General features: G+C 41.9%; 1 protein-coding gene across 1 annotated transcript in view; it reads left to right on the top strand.

Annotated features, from left to right (window-relative positions):
• LOC103189125 (secretory carrier-associated membrane protein 5) overlaps nt 1-10,307 on the top strand; it is a 34,832-nt gene extending 24,525 nt beyond the window's left edge. The window contains exons 7-8 of the mRNA XM_007909423.2: nt 3,520-3,637; nt 5,094-10,307. Coding sequence (XP_007907614.1) covers nt 3,520-3,637; nt 5,094-5,282 — 307 coding nt within the window. The 3' untranslated portion in view covers nt 5,283-10,307. The remainder of the gene's footprint in view (nt 1-3,519; nt 3,638-5,093) is intronic.
• The last annotated feature ends 5,572 nt before the right edge of the window (nt 10,308-15,879 follow it).

Here is a 15,879-nt window from a genome sequence, read left to right as displayed (position 1 = left end):
TTAAAATACTTATGGGATCTATATCTATATCTACATATATATGAGTGGGTAGTGGAACATCGCCAGACTACGGCACTACCTCACCCCTCACGCTGCTAAAACCCTGGTCCACGCCTTTGTCACCTCAAGGCTGGACTATGGGAACTCTCTCCTCGCCGGCCTTCCCGCCACCTCCCTCCACAAGCTGCAGGTCATTCAGAACTCTGCAGCTCGTGTACTGTCCCGCACCAGGCTTCGGGACCACATCACTCCCACCCTCGCTCGCCTCCACTGGCTCCCCATCCCCAGAGGATTGATTTCAAGATCCTCATCCTCACCTATAAGGCCATTCACGGCCTCGCTCCCTCCTACCTCTCCGACCTACTATCCCCCTACCTACCTGCCCGTACCCTCCGTTCCTCCGGCTCCACGTCCCCCGCCCCAATCGCCCTACCATCGGTGGTCGGGCCTTCAGCCTCTCAGCCCCCAGGCTCTGGAACTCCATCCCCCAGTGCCTTCGCCGCCTCCTCCCTTTCCTCCTTCAAGGCCGGTCTCAAAACCTTTCTCTTTGACCGAGTCTTCAGCTCCCCTCTCGACTCTCTACCCCCTCCTCGCTCCCTCCCTTCCCTCCCCTCACCCTGTCCATTTCCCCCCTCCTCGCTCCCTCCCTTCCCTCCCCTCACCCTGACCATTTCCCCCCTCCTCGCTCCCTCCCTTCCCTCCCCTCACCCTGACCATTTCCCCCCTCCTCGCTCCCTCCCTTCCCTCCCCTCACCCTGACCATTTCCCCCTGCTCAGGTCCTGACCCAACTGTGCAGCGCCTTGGGACGTCCTCCTGACGTGAAAGGCGCTTTATAAATGGAATCTTGTGTTGTATACTAAATGTAATTATTCACAATTGCTGAAATCAAAATTCCAGTGTAAACACAAAAGCAGCAATGCCTTTGCCAGTTTTCTCCTTGCCTGTAACAATCAAAATCTTTTTCTGAAAATGAACCTTGATGGAGTTGAGCAGCTTTAATGAGTATTTCATAGAATCATAGAATTATACAGCACAGAAGGAGGCCATTGGGCCCATCAGGTCTGTGCCGGCTCTTTTAAAAGAGCTATCCAAATCAATCCCACTCCCATGCTCTGTCCCCGTAGCCCTGCAAACTTATCCTCCCCAAATAATGATCTAATTTATCACAACCTGATCACATTCTGATCTCTGAAACTGAGGCAGGTGTTGATGACAGACTTAGAGAAATAGTCAAATGCAAATTAACACGGGTTGATTTGCACATTGGCTGGTTACAATAACCTTTTATTTGGTGTTATTTTGGGCTGTTTTCAATTCTGTTTTGCTGTTGTGTTGTTACTCCTCCCTTCTCAAGCTAAGGTTTCGATTTGTCATTGAAAAGATGGGGTATTTCAGGGCACATTAACAATAGTGACTATAAATCAGACAATTAAGAGCCAAGGTTTTTGCAATTGTGTTGATAAGACCACCAAACAATATGGCTAGGAGAGCAGCACTCCCACTCCCCCCAAAAAAAACTAGATTTTTTTTTAGAACCTGCTAAAGTGCTTGAAACACAAAAGAAAACCAGTGATCTATCAGATGTGCCATTACTTTGTATTTTTGCTAGATCAAAAATTCATCTTAAACTTCTTGTTCAAAGCTGAAAAAATGAATATACCATATGTTAATGATGTCACTGTAACAAAGATAAGCAATTGGCTTTCCTTGCCATATTCTCCTCAATCCTATGAATAATTCTCTACACGCAAACCTAAATCAGCTGCAAGCAAAGTTGCTTCAAATCTGACGTTGTTTGTTGTGTGAGCAGCATGCTTGGTTGCACATTAATTGTTGATCTGTTCTCAGTTGAAAAAAGGCCGAACATCTACTTGTTTCGGAGCATTTTGCCACTCAGGAACGGGGGGAGAGGTTAATGTTTGAGTACATCTTTAGTTGCCAGCGCTCGGCTTGTCAGTTGATGTTTGGGAAGTTGGAGGATTTGATGTTATAGATACTATGACAGCAAGGAGCAAAATAAGCCCCACCAAATTCCTGAGAGAACTCCCTCATCTCCACATACCTTGCAATACATGGACATGTCTCTCCAGGTGCTGACCTCTCCTTGGGGAACAACAGCAACAAATGACATTTGTGTAGCATCTTTCACGTCGGGAGGACGTCCCAAGGCGCTGGACAGATAGAATTTCGCACCTGAGCTGGGGTCAGGGAGGGTGGAGGGCAGGGGGGGAAGCAGGGAGATCAAAAGCATGGTTGAAGTGGAGTGTCTTGAGGTGGGTCTTGAAGGAGGCAAGGGAGGGGGCGAGGTGGAGGGACTGCAGGATGGAGTTCTAGAGGGTGGGGGCAGAGTGGCAGAAAGCCCGCCCGCCAATAGTGCGGTGAGCGAGGCGGGGGATGTGAAGCAGGCCGGAGCCCACTGAGCGGAGGGAGCGAACAGGATGGTAGGCGGTTAGGAAGTCGCATAGGTTGCGGGGAGCAAGACCATGGAGGACTTTGAAGGTGAGGACCAGGATCTGGAACTGTATCCTCTGTGTGATGGGAAACCAGTGGAATCAGGTGAGGATGGGGGTGATAGGGTCACGGAGCCTGGTGCAGGAGAGGACATGGGCTGCAGATCTGGATGATCTGCAGCCTGTGGAGGGAGGAGTTGGGGAGGCCGACAAGCAATGAGTTTGTATAGTTGAGCCTCGATGTAATGAAGGCGTTTATGAAAGTTTTGGCGGCCTGCGATGTAAGACAGTGGCGGAGTCGGGTGATGTTGCAGAGGTGGAGTTCAGGCAGAACAGGTCAAGGCGCAGTTGTGGGGTAGAAAAAATAGTTGAGGGTCAAACAAGACGCCAATGTTCTGGACTGGTTGAGCAAGGTGACGTGTGTAACCATGGATGATGATACTGTCGTCAGGAGGAAGTCCCAAGGCGCTGGACAGTCAGGGATCCGCACCCGAGCTGGTGGGTGGGATAAGAAGGGATTAGAAGGGGTGGAGGACGGGGAGGGTAGGGTTAGGAGGGTGACTGAAAGCACGATCGAAGAGGAGAGTTTTGAGACGGGTCTTGAAGGAAGCAAGAGAAGAGGCGAGGCGGAGGGACTGTGGGATGGAGTTCTATGGAGAACTGCGGAGAGCCTACTCAAGTATCAGACTACAGAAACCACAATAAAGGATCGGATCCATTTGATTCCAAATGTATGTTACCAAGCACTTTACCTTGGAGCTTGCTCAGCCACAAGAAGATATCCCTCAGCAAGTGAAACCTCCCTTTCCCAGGAGGATTTCTCTCTGGATTCAAAAGGATTTTTACTGTATTTGAAATGAAAGCTTGCAAACTAACTCACAGAGGCAGAAACTGTGGTCAGTCATTTACAATGAAGCCAGTTTGTATTCAACATACAGTATTTACAAACGTTTGAGTTTCCTGAGGCTTTAGCCATTTTAACTTCTCGTGTAATTATTGTGAATAAATCTTAACATACACACACACGTGCGCAGATTTCAGCTGATGGATGTCATTTCTCCCTAACAGTGGCTGGATTGCTACGATTTCCTTCTTTGGAACAAACGTTGGCTCAGCAGTTGTGATGCTGATCCCCACGTTGATGTTTACAGCTATGGCTGTGATGTCCTTCATTGCTCTGACCAAGGTAAGCACAATACGATTCAGCCACTCTCATGCTATGGTTCGCAACTAAATCCTCACAGGGCAACGGAGTGAGATTTTCTAAGTAAATAAGGGAACTTTATTTATTTGTCAATCCACTTTACAGTATATCTCAACATCGTAATAAAAAATAATAATCTGGTCACTCAATCCACGACTGCTTGTGAGATGCTGCTGTTCGCAATTGGCTGCCACGTTTCGGCCACAAAATACATTATATATTCTGTGAAGTGCTTTGAAATGTCTCGAAGCTGTGATAAGGTGCTATATCAATGGAAATATTATTAATATCAGGTGCTTTATCAAATATAAGTATTATTATAATTTTAATTTTCTGAGCAGTCCAGAAATCATTATAAATCACTTTGACCATGCTTGGAAAGATTTCTCTTCTTTTCTTTCACAGAATCATTCTTATTTTAATAGATTTATAGAAGTGTCTAGAATCCACTGTCTATACTGCTATGAAATAGCTGCACGAAATATTCATTGAGGAGCAATACTTATTGATTGAAGTTTGATATTAAATGCAATATATAATGTAGTGGTTTTGCATTCAAAAAATGTTTCGTTTCAGCGTAACAAATGATAGTATAAGAGTAATTGTACAGCGCTGAGCTCCTAATGAGTACAGCTGCCACATTTTGGAATCAATTAATACACCATTACTGTACATTGCCAGTGTAAACAAATGCCAGACCCCATAATCAATTTTTAGTGTAAAGTTCACCTTCTCTAAAACTGCTTGTTCTGAGCTCTGCCTGTGTTTTCTTTGCTCTAGAAATATGATGCCATTTGCTTGTAGTTAATGAGCTGCGGCATGTTTGATATAGATGGATGTACGATAACTGCACCAAATTCCTTCAGGTGTTGCTGCACTTGCCTCAGTTTCAATTTGGAATTAACAGTGTACAACGGTTTATGCCTTAATGTTAATTTTTTCATAGCTGGCTAGCATTCTAATCTGATGTAAGTGAACTTATCATGTGGAGAAACGTATGGGATAAACGTTGAGGATATCTATAGTCATTTCAATTTTAAATGATTTTTAAGTTATTTTAATAACAGATTTGTTGTCAGGCTCTCATGCTTTGATGGTCCAATTAGTCAAAAATAGTAAAACCAGAGGATACGGCCTGCAATTGAAGGGAGTAAATTCAGAATTAATCAATGCAACCTCTATTTCAGTGAGCGAATAGTAAACCTGTGGGAGACAGTTGAAGCAGGAAGTGTTGAGTCTTTCAAACACAGATTAGATAGTTTTCTTTTAGGAAATAACATTATGGGATACAGTACACAGGGAGTTTGGGACATACACGCGACCGCCAGTAAAGTAGAAGGCGAACTAGATGGACCTTGGTCTTTTTAATGTCTAGCATTTTGTATGTTCTTAAGTATTTTTTGGTGTATCATTTAAACTTTCCCTTTCTCTCTCTCAGGTTCATAAGTATTATCGCGGCAGTGGAGGGAGCATGAGCAAAGCTCAGGAGGAATGGACAACAGGAGCGTGGAAGAACCCACATGTCCAGGAGGCAGCCCAACAAGCAGCTGTGGGTGCTGTGCAGGGAACCATGCAGAACCCACAATACTCAGACACTCCTAACTATGCTTACAACAACCAGATGTGAGCCCCTGTATACTACACCTTGCCAGTTTACAGAGTATTCCCTGGATTCAGGATAAAACTTCAGTTCGGAAAATGCACTGTAGGTTGTTTTTTTGTATTTATTGTTCCAGGATAGAGCTCTTGTGCGTGCGGCAAACAGCTGATATTTGTGTGTGCACTAGAAACTGAAACTGTGTTCACTGTAGAAAAAAATGTGCAAATACCTTTTAACAATGTGATGTTATTGATATTGAAAAAGTGTTTGTGATGTATGGATCACTTCCAACTTTAGCAAAACAAAAAGCATATATATAATGTCATGCCTGTCGGTCAGATAATGGGAACAATTAATCCTAAGGCGATGAGGAAGCAGTTTGTTCTGAAGAAGTGCTGCCGAATGCCCCATTCACGTGAAGCTCCCAATTGTGTGATTTTGTTAGTTGTATATTTTCCTGGGTGCAGTCTATGTGTTATGAAAATGTGAGGTAACTGAGGTGGAGTTACCCTATTGAAGGCAGGACCAGAAGAATTTTATTACATCCCACATATTCTAATATGTAACTTTGCTTTTTAAACAGAGCATCAACCATAAGATGAGTTCTGGAAATTTTACATGCATAAATCTAGAGGGATTGCACTCTTGGCTGCTTAAGTAATAATTACTCCGGGAACTATAAAATCTAGCACTTGGATGTTGTAATCTCAATTTCGAGATTCATGTTTATGGAATAACCTGAACGGAGTTTGAAAAACCTACTTATTTCTGTGTTTGAAATCCTCCTGAAGTGCTAATCATGTTAACGGGTCCACTGAACATGAGGGACAAATGACTACTATTTGTTTTTCTCCCTGAGCTCTTAGTGAAAAGCAATTAATTTGGGTGACTTTTCCTGCAATTAGTAAGTCTTACTAGCCTAAAGGATACAGCGTGGGGTTCTGCATGGTTGATGGCCGTTTTCCCTCTGGATTCACAAAGCACACAATTGTTTTCTTGCAGAAGAGCTTATGTGAAAACATGTTTAATTAAAATTATTAAAATGGCCATTCCTTCTTGTTGAAGGTTTAATTGTATTTGGTTGAGGTGCTGCAAACCTCACTTTTTAAAACAGACAGGCTCCGGTTTGCCCGTTGTGATATTAACAGCTGAAAAGAACAGCTTGTAGCCACCTACATTTTCAGTCTTAAAAACGCCAATGTTTTATCATTTAGCTGTTCTGTTCTAATTACATTCCTTGTTTGTTACACTCCAGGCATTGCTTTCATATGCATGGCTTAAATGTATTTCAGAGAACATATGTAAATATGCATTGCATGCCCATAGAAGCCATAACACATTTTGTGTTGCCAAGAAAAAGGGGCTCAGTACACAAGCTCAGTAGAAAAATATTTTTGCTTCATCCTTATCTGCACATAGCTTGCTCTTCACACGTGGGGGGTGAGGCTAGAGGGGCTGGGGAAGAACTGGTACTTTGAGGACAAAGACAGCTCTGGAGCTGATAGTTAAAAATGGACTTGGGGTTTCAGCATAGAAACCACACCAAGTAATAAGCTAAACGTTTCACTTCATCATTCATTACATTCCACAATTTTGGGAAACACAAATTAAATTTACTCTCCAGGTGAAACTTCAATTTAGATCTCCTTCCAAGAAAATTTTGTCTATATGTTATCATACTGACAGCCAGCCTATCGCAGTAATACTTAAGCCAACTTTTATAAGCTGGATGGTTATAGGGCATAAAACCAAACTTGAGGAGGAAGAGGCCATACATGCACAGTGTCACTGTGAGACTTCCTGCCTGTGCCATCAAACTACTACTAATAATCTTTGCTTTGAGTCAGATTAGTACAACAAAAATCTGCCATTGAATCCGAAGCAAAGAGGACAAGGCTTTTACTAATTCTCTCTGAGGAGTTATTGCATCTCCGTTGAGTAACGTTTTGACTGACAGTTAGAGCTACCACTGAGAATTTAGTCAAATTGGCCACAGATCTTACTTGCTGATCGGCCATTCTTAATCACTATTGCCAAGAGATTGTGAAGCTGTGTACAGTGCTTAAATTCTGGTGAGTGAGCGATGTTAGGGAAATTCATTTTGTATATTGCACCAGTAAAACTTATCTGTTTTAAAGAAACCAATTTAAATTAGATCTGATCATATAAAAGCTATTATTCTAGCAGTGAGTGTGTTGATTTGATAGTGCTGACATTGTAAAGGTAATCAAAATAGTCTAGGCGCGTTTGTTCCAGTTGGATTTGTGGTGTTAGGAGACGTACATGTATTTTCTCTGGGATAGTTGTGATTTTCAACACTTCTTTTTGTCAATTCTGTGGATGATCCTTTGGTTTAGAATACAGGGAACGCGATGGATGTGGTTAGCGTTCTCGAAGCAGCTTCTCATTTGTTTATAACTTGTTAACCTACAGTGATTGAAAAGGGAATTTATTTGAACACAACAGCCTCTGTTGTAGCTTGCTGGTCCTACATGTTTCTAAATCAGAATATTGCATAATCGTCCTTCTATAATAGGCCATACTTGAACAAAATAATTACAAACAAACTTTACATTCCTGGATGCTGGAGTCACGCACTTCACATCCTAGCTTTCAGACGCTAGCACACGAGAAGAAAATGTTCACTTAAGAGTTTAGTTAGTTATTAGTAAAATAATTGTGACTGAAATTTGAAGACGAAACAGAAAATATAGGGGAATATAGATTACAGAGATGAGTGGTTGGACATACTAAACACTTCTGACTTGCTAACCCAAATTCCTGTGAATAAACATGGCTTTTGGAAGCAGTTTGCAATACAGCTGTTTAACCATTAAGTAAAGAAGACATTTAATACCCTGTTATGCAAATTATCATGGACTTACTTGATTGTCATTCTTTTTGATAAACATCAGTGCAGCTGACAATAATCAACATTAATAGTTAGAATAATTCTAGCTTGGTATAGTCTGGATCCATTTTTATTCCCCTCGTACGTTGCCACTGCCCCTGGAATCTGATCTACTTAATGCAACTGAAATGATAGACTGCTGCAAAATTGGACCATTTTCCTCCCCTGTGCCCTGACTACAGTACTGCTTTTCTGTTGGGCTACCCGCAAAGAACGGTATGTGTGTGAATGGGTATGAACACATTCATTTATCAGCAGAACACACTCTGGAGGAAGGAGGTAGCAGCCTGGAGGGAATAGCCTCTTATTATAATCTGTGTGTTTTATGCGCTGATAAATAAATGAGTTTCAAATTAATAGGAACAACATAACGTACCATTGTGAATGGCATTGTTTTTTCAGTCTATAAAACAACAGCGCCGACATAGCCACCATTTCACATCAGAGCTGATGTATGCTGAGAGCCAGGATACCGAGCTGAGCAGTTGTAATTAAAGGTTGTTTCAGCACTGATCATTTCTGTGGATGAACCTGAAATATCAGAGTCCACTGCTTAAAAATGTGATAACTCCATTGGAACTAATAAGTGGTGCTCAGTGAAGTTTTGATGGGGTGTAGTATAAATATTTCACTGCTGTAAGGCGTCAATTGGTACTGTGGATTTTTATTTTTTTTATTTAAAAAAAAACTTCTTGGATTTTTTCAATTAATCATTCAGTCTAATTCGCTACTGGCAAACTATTTTATGAAGCATCCAAACCGTGGGTTTAATTCAACAAATGGTTTTGCTTTGTGTGGGGACTTAAAAGGCCACGCATATATAACAAAATAATATTGAGGTATTATCCAGTTAACTGAAGGAACAAATATGCTCTTAACTATTTGACTTCTCTCATTTAGCCAAATCACACTTTTCAATCAAACGAAGAGCATTTCATGAATATTACTTTAGTGCAATTGTCATAGTTACCTTTCAGGATGGCCACTGATTTTTTGATATCCCTTGGTTGTAGAGAATTATGATTATAAAGGCTTTATTGAGGGTGTTGTTATCAATTTCATTTGCATTGAGAAATCACGATCCAGAAAAGTGCATGTGGTAAACCATTACCTTTCCTTTGATTATGACAAGTAGGTATTAAATTAGTTCTCAAATGTTGGAGGTACCGGAATCCTTGCTTTCCTAGTAATTCATACCTAAGTATGGAATGTCCCCAGAGAGAGGGTTGCCTCATGTATCACACTTTGGCACCTTAGGAATAAATTTGGCCATTCTGTAAATGTACTGTATGTTGTTTGATAAATATATGGAGTCATTTACTGAACCTCAGTGAATGGCCAGCCATTCTTATGCACAAATGTTGACCATCCGTAAACACTTGCATAAGTTTGAAATGAGAGAGGATGGTAATTAAGGTATTGAATAATATATTTTTGAGAAGCTTCTAACACAAATCGAATATTAATCATGCTTCATCACAGGTCCTGTTGCGTATTGAGGTTTATAGTATATGGTATTGTGTAATAGTGAAATTTATAGTTCAATTTATTTGGTCATGCTGGGAGGATCAGTGAATTCAGTATAGATATAATCACTTATCTAGTTAGGAAGAGCTTGAACCAGGATGACACAGGATGGTCTTTATGGGCCTAAAACGAGGACCTGCATTTGGTTTCTTTAAGATAATACTATTAAAATGTGTCTTGTCGACTCCAGTACTAATATTATGATCAGTTGGAGTTACATTAACTGTAGTACAATTAGTCACAGTGCTATTGTTCAACCCCTGAGTAATTCTGACGACCTGGTCTGAATCTTTAACTGATCTCTGTACGATTTAGAAGAGGGCATTTATAGTACAATACATGTAAAGATAGTTGCTGTTATAAATAGCTGCCTTGCTGTTATGTAAGTATTGTCTGTATTCACTTTTTACAGTACAACAACAAAATTACATTTGTATAGTGCCAGTCACGTCGGGAGGACGTCCCAAGGCGCTGAACCGAAGGTGCAGTACAGTAATTCTTTCAAAATGGAATATCAACCTTTTTTCCAATTGAGAAAACAAAATGTACAACACCGTCATTCCGGGATGTTAATGTGGCCGTATCATTCTGGAGAAATAAATGGTAACAAACTGCTGATTTGTCCTGTTTTACTTTAAACTCAATTGGTACACATTCACTGAAACAATCTCTCACCCTCATTACCAACCAGATAGATTTGAAATGGTCATTTATCCCACCTGCTTAGAATTCATTATGTATCTTCTCTTAATTCATATAACCCAGATCTCAAAACGGTAGAATTCTTTCCCGTCTGTCATGCAGTCACCGGGCGGACGGGTAAATGAGCCAACATGAATTAAGGTGGACCTTTGCTCCTGCCATCAGCTGCAGCAACAATAACAACAACAAATTACAATTGTGCAGCATCTTTCACGTTGGGAGGACGTCCCAAGGTGCTGGGACCTCAGGGATTTGGACATATGCTGGGGGTTGGATCACGTGGTTGAAGAGACAGGCTTTGAAGGACGCAGGGGAGGGAGGGAGCCAGGCAAAGGGGTAGAGTGGCTGAAAGCCTGACCGACGATGGTGGGGTAGGATAGAGTGGGCCGGGCAGCCGACATGGAGCAGGCCGAGGTCCGCTGAGTGACCGGGGTGGGCAGGTCTGTAATGATTTAGCAGGTCACAGAGATAGGAAGGAGCAGATAGTTTCAAGAGCAGCGTGATTCATTCATAGACATGTTAGTTGTGAATTTGCAATGGACCTTTCACAAAAGCATTGCATTCCTTGGTATTGCTGCCCCTCAGAAAAAAATGACCACAAGTCCTTCCTGCATCGTTTCATCGAATGATTTCAACATTACCAAATATGGGCTTAGAAATGTGTTTAATATTGGCCTGCGTGAGTTTATATTCAGCAAGTATTCTGGCTCTATCAATCTCACTGCCTCTGATCTCAGGAGATGTGTTTCCAAAGAATGTACAATGGCTCTATTATGTTTAAAAACCTTCCTCCACACACTCGTTCTTTCTTGCAGTTTTTTTGGGGGGTGAAATTTGCAATCTGGTCAAGTCTAACTCGGCACATAATTCATATAGAGTATCTTTTAAAAAAAATGAATGCAACCTAATTTTACTGCAAAGTGAAGTAGAAAGTGCACATGTTTATTGTTTCAAAAGCTATGCTGTTCGCATGGGCTTGCAGACACTGAAATATATTCTGACCCTACTAGCTGGAAAAAGAGATGAAATTTAAATGCAACTTGGTTAACACTGCGGTTTCCAGACATAAATGGGGTCAAAGATTAACCCCATCCTTCCTCTGAAATCTATTAAAATGTCCAAAAGCACTTTTATGGGTATTGACATCAGTGCCATACAGCAGGTCCTTCACATGAGTTCCAGGCTTTCAGAGGTACAGCAAATGCAAGATGTCTGAAAAAATAATACATTAGCATTCGCTTTTAAAATCATCCCGGAGACCTTCTCATGCTGTTACAGTATTTTAGATGTGGCTGCTGGACGCACAGCGAATGAGTGAGTAATTTACAGTTCTGGTAATGCTCGCAGAGAGGAAACCGCAGCATGTTCTGCTGACAGTGAATGCTGAAATCCTCCTCGAGGATTTTGTTTTTGCTTCCATCAGCAGGGGGCCTGCTGAATAAACCATCGACTTCTGTAACTTCCACATCAGTGCTCATCCAGCAAGGAGTGCCCTTGCTGAGACTTAACAAGGAATAATAAACGTCTCACAGATATGGTAGCCACCATCTCAGTGTTTAAGAGAGAAGACTGTCATCCATCTGTCTGGGCTTGTATCCAGGCCACAGAGGTGAAACTCAAATGTTTTTAACTCACTGTATCACACAATCCTCTCAAACAACAAGTTGCCCTGAATTTCCTGAATTTGGTAATGTTCACATTGAGATGTGCAGTTGGATTTTATTTTGCACCTTTATATTTTCAGATGCATCTATATGTTTATTTCATCTATTCTGATTCTGGTTACTGAGCTCCTTCATTTGCACAAATTCCTTGCAGCTATAATAAGAATTCTTGCATTTGATATAGTGCCTTGTCGTGTCATTGAGACGTCTCAAAGCGCTTCACAGAATATGTTGTAAAGTGAATTGACTGTATTTTGGGGCGAAACACGGCTGCCAATTTTGCACAGGAGTGTTCCACAAACAGTTGTAGATTGAGTGACTAAATTTATTTGGAGGGTTTGTTATCCCCAGAAAACAATCCACTAATCCACTAACAACCGGGTTCCTACTTACTGCCATGTAAAGAAAGGTCTGTGGAATAAGGAAACTTGCCCAATGTTTCGCTCTGCCCAGGAATCGATCCCAGCTCCTCTCACTTGTGAGATACAAAATATTAAAAAACACAAATCATATTTATCTTTTATTATTTGGTTTTCTTGGTGTTAAATGTCCTTTGTCTTCCCAGCTACCTTGACCTGTGAGAAGAATATATTCCTCTTTAAACATTCGTCCTTTCCTTCCTATTCAGTTTGGTGAAGTCTTAAGTTTTTCCAAAGTAAAATTATTGCAGATATGAGGCTCTCGACACCAAACCCTGAGGATTAAAGTTGTCCAATTCGAGCTATTCGTGGACAACTACTCTCTTGTGCTTCCCATGACAAGTCAATTAATAATGCAGTTTACAACTTCATTCAGGTCTCACGAGCTTTCATCTCCACACTCAATCCTGTGCTTCCTGAAAGCCAGGGCATGTGATGTACACCAGTTTCCCCTCATAAACCACAATACACCCACGGGCAATTCTAGTACATCTGTTTTTCTCGGTCTGTGGTCAATGTTTGACTGTATTGCCTTGACTCTTACTGCGAGCTTTTGAATCGCTTCCTTTACGATACAATCCAGTAGATGTCAAGCCAACATGTCTGTCTATACATTCTTTAGCCTCAGCACACAGGTTTTTGATTTTTTTTGTTTAAATTAAAATATATATATTTATTTGTTGATATAAATTTACGCTTGACTCAGGAAGCATCAAACCCTTTACAGAAAAGAAGACGCAGCGTGTTATTATCCCATTAAAGGAACCAACAGACCTTCTTGTGGAGGGCGTGGGGTGAGGGTGGACCATATCCTTGGCATCCCCAGCTCAATGTGGCAAGCGTTGCCAAAGATGTGCGTAGGCAGTGAAAGGAAAAGCTGCATTTTTACAACCTGAGATAATTTGCTTTGAAACTTGGGCTCTCGGTCTGAAATCAGGTGGTACATTTATCTCCGCTGTGGACAGTAGAAGCTGTCTCATTCCCCCTGACACCAAGAATATTCTGCTCTGAACACACTCTGAGCCTATCTGCAAGCAGTAAAATAATAATAATAAGTTGGTCACTCAATCCACGACTGTTTGTGGGACGCTGCTGTGCACAATTGGCCACCGCGTTTCACCCACAAAACACAGTGAATTCACTTTGCCGTATATCTCGTGAAGCGCTTTGAGTCGTCTCGAAGACGTGATAAGGCGTTATACCAAATGCGAGGATTGTTATTATGACTGAACCAGACTTTGTTGCTTTACCTGCTGACACTCTGACGGGTCTGAAACACGCCGTTAACATTTATCTTTTATTCAAACATTTCTAGGTTTGTACGGTGCGGATACAGTGCGGAGGAGTGAGGATGTGTGATGAATCATTGAGCGATGGAGTCACTTTAGGATTAAGGTGTTCCGTTCGTCTTACTTCCTCACACCAGCTGCCATGCCCCACACGCCATCTGTCCTTCCCACATTTCCATTTATTTTCTCCCAACGATATATCAAAAAAAAGGTTCTCTCCTACTGTCTACATGCCACAGCATCACAGCCCACAGTGTGCCTTCGCTGAGCTTTATTTTGACACAGGAATCGGTGCGAACAGTCAATGTGTCCAAACAGATTCTAATCAGAAGCAGGATTGCTCCACAAGCAATTAGTTGCGTCACCGGTTGCGACTCGGGCAGTTTCGAGTCGTGCTGACTGTTTGCATTTCCTCGAGCTTTTCTCCACCCAGCGAATGCCCTTCCAGTCCCGTTCCACAGACCAGCTCCTCGAAGCCTGGAACTGTGTTGTGAAGAAGTAAATTTCATGATTTAAAAGAAATACGTTTCTATTATGAACAAATTCAGGCAATTTTGCTGCTTTGGAACTTTTGTGTGGGGGCGGCCGGGTGTCTGACACACGCGGAAACCCATCAACAACAACTTGCACTTATGCAGTGCCCTCCACACAGGGTAGCGTTTAGAGCGCATCACCATGCTTAAGAGTATCCAAACCAGACTGGAATATGCACTCTCTCCCTGGAGGGAAGTATCCTGCTTGCCTAATTCTGGAGAGTATTAGACCCAGATTGGCAAGAGCCAAGGCCAAAGGACCCCAGAGTGTGCTTTGGGGTAAGTGCTGGAGTCTAACCAGCTAAAACTGCATTGTGAACCTATAAAAGGAGATTAGTTCTACAGTCACTGTGTGTCAGCCTGGCTCAGTCAGTCGCACTTGTTTCTTTGAGTCAGAAGGTTCCGCTCCCACATCGGTGACTCTAAGCTTACGGCACTCCATTGCAGTGATGGAGCAGTGATGTGCTGTTAAAGGTGTTGAACTTTAGTTGAGATGTTAAACCGAGGTCCTGTCTTCCTGTTAGGTTGGATGTTAAAAAACTCGAGTCGCTATTCGAAAAGAGAAGGGAGTTTCTCTCTGGGTCCTGGCCAACAGGCCTCCAGCTCAGCGATAGCCAGTTTGCAACTCATGTGACTATTCTACGAAGGCATAATGCAGCCCTACCATAAGTTGTACTTCCTTGATCTAGACAGTGGAGTTCTGTAGATTAGTGGTTAGAATACTTGCTTCATAAACGAGAGACCTGCGTTCGATTCCTGGGCAGGTCGAAATTTTAGGCAAGTTTTCTTCCTCCACATGCCTCCATTCACCTAGCAGTAAGTATGAACCCGGTTGTTAGTCGATTGGCGGATTGCTTTTCTGGGGGTAATAATAAGTACCCTAAATAATATTCCCTTCAAATAATAATAATAATTTTTAAAAATGTGGTTATTCAATCTACGACTGTTTGCGGGAAGCTGCTGTGCGCAATTGGCTGCTAAGTTTGCACAAAATATACAGTCAATTCAGTTTGCAGTGTGTTCTGTGAAGCACTTTGAGACGTCTCAAAGACTTGATAAGGCGCTATATCAATAATAATAATAATAATAATCCTTGCATTTGATATAGCGCTTTTCATGTCTTCTAGACGTCTCAAAGCGCTTCACAGGATAGACTGTAAAGTGAATTGACTGTATATTTGAGGGCGAAATGCAGCAGCCAATTGTGCACAGCAGTGTCCCACAAACAGCCGTGGATTGAATAACCACATTTTTATTTAATTTATTATTGTTTTATTTTCCTGAGGGATTATTATTAGGCTCTGTGTGGAGTAAGGAAACTTGCCCAAGGTTTCACCCTGACGGGAATCGAACTCAGGTCTCTTGCTTGCAAAGCGAGTGCTCCAACCACTGAGCTACAGGACTCCACAAATTATCCTTTCTCCCCCACATCCAGTCCCTGACCAGCACCACTTTCTTCTACCTTATATCAAGCGCAAGGATTATTATTATTTTTATGATGTGCAGTCCTTTGAGGCCAATTCTGCCAAGGTTAGTCTTTTCAGCAGAACCTTTTTTAATTTTAGTGGTTCAGGTGGTT

The sequence above is a fragment of the Callorhinchus milii genome, unplaced genomic scaffold (genome assembly GCF_018977255.1).
Source record: "Callorhinchus milii isolate IMCB2004 unplaced genomic scaffold, IMCB_Cmil_1.0 Scaffold22, whole genome shotgun sequence".
In the NCBI taxonomy this organism is placed as follows: Eukaryota; Metazoa; Chordata; class Chondrichthyes; order Chimaeriformes; family Callorhinchidae; genus Callorhinchus; species Callorhinchus milii.
The sequence above is the reverse complement of the archived record's forward strand: the minus strand, read 5'-3'. Positions and strand labels throughout refer to the sequence as shown.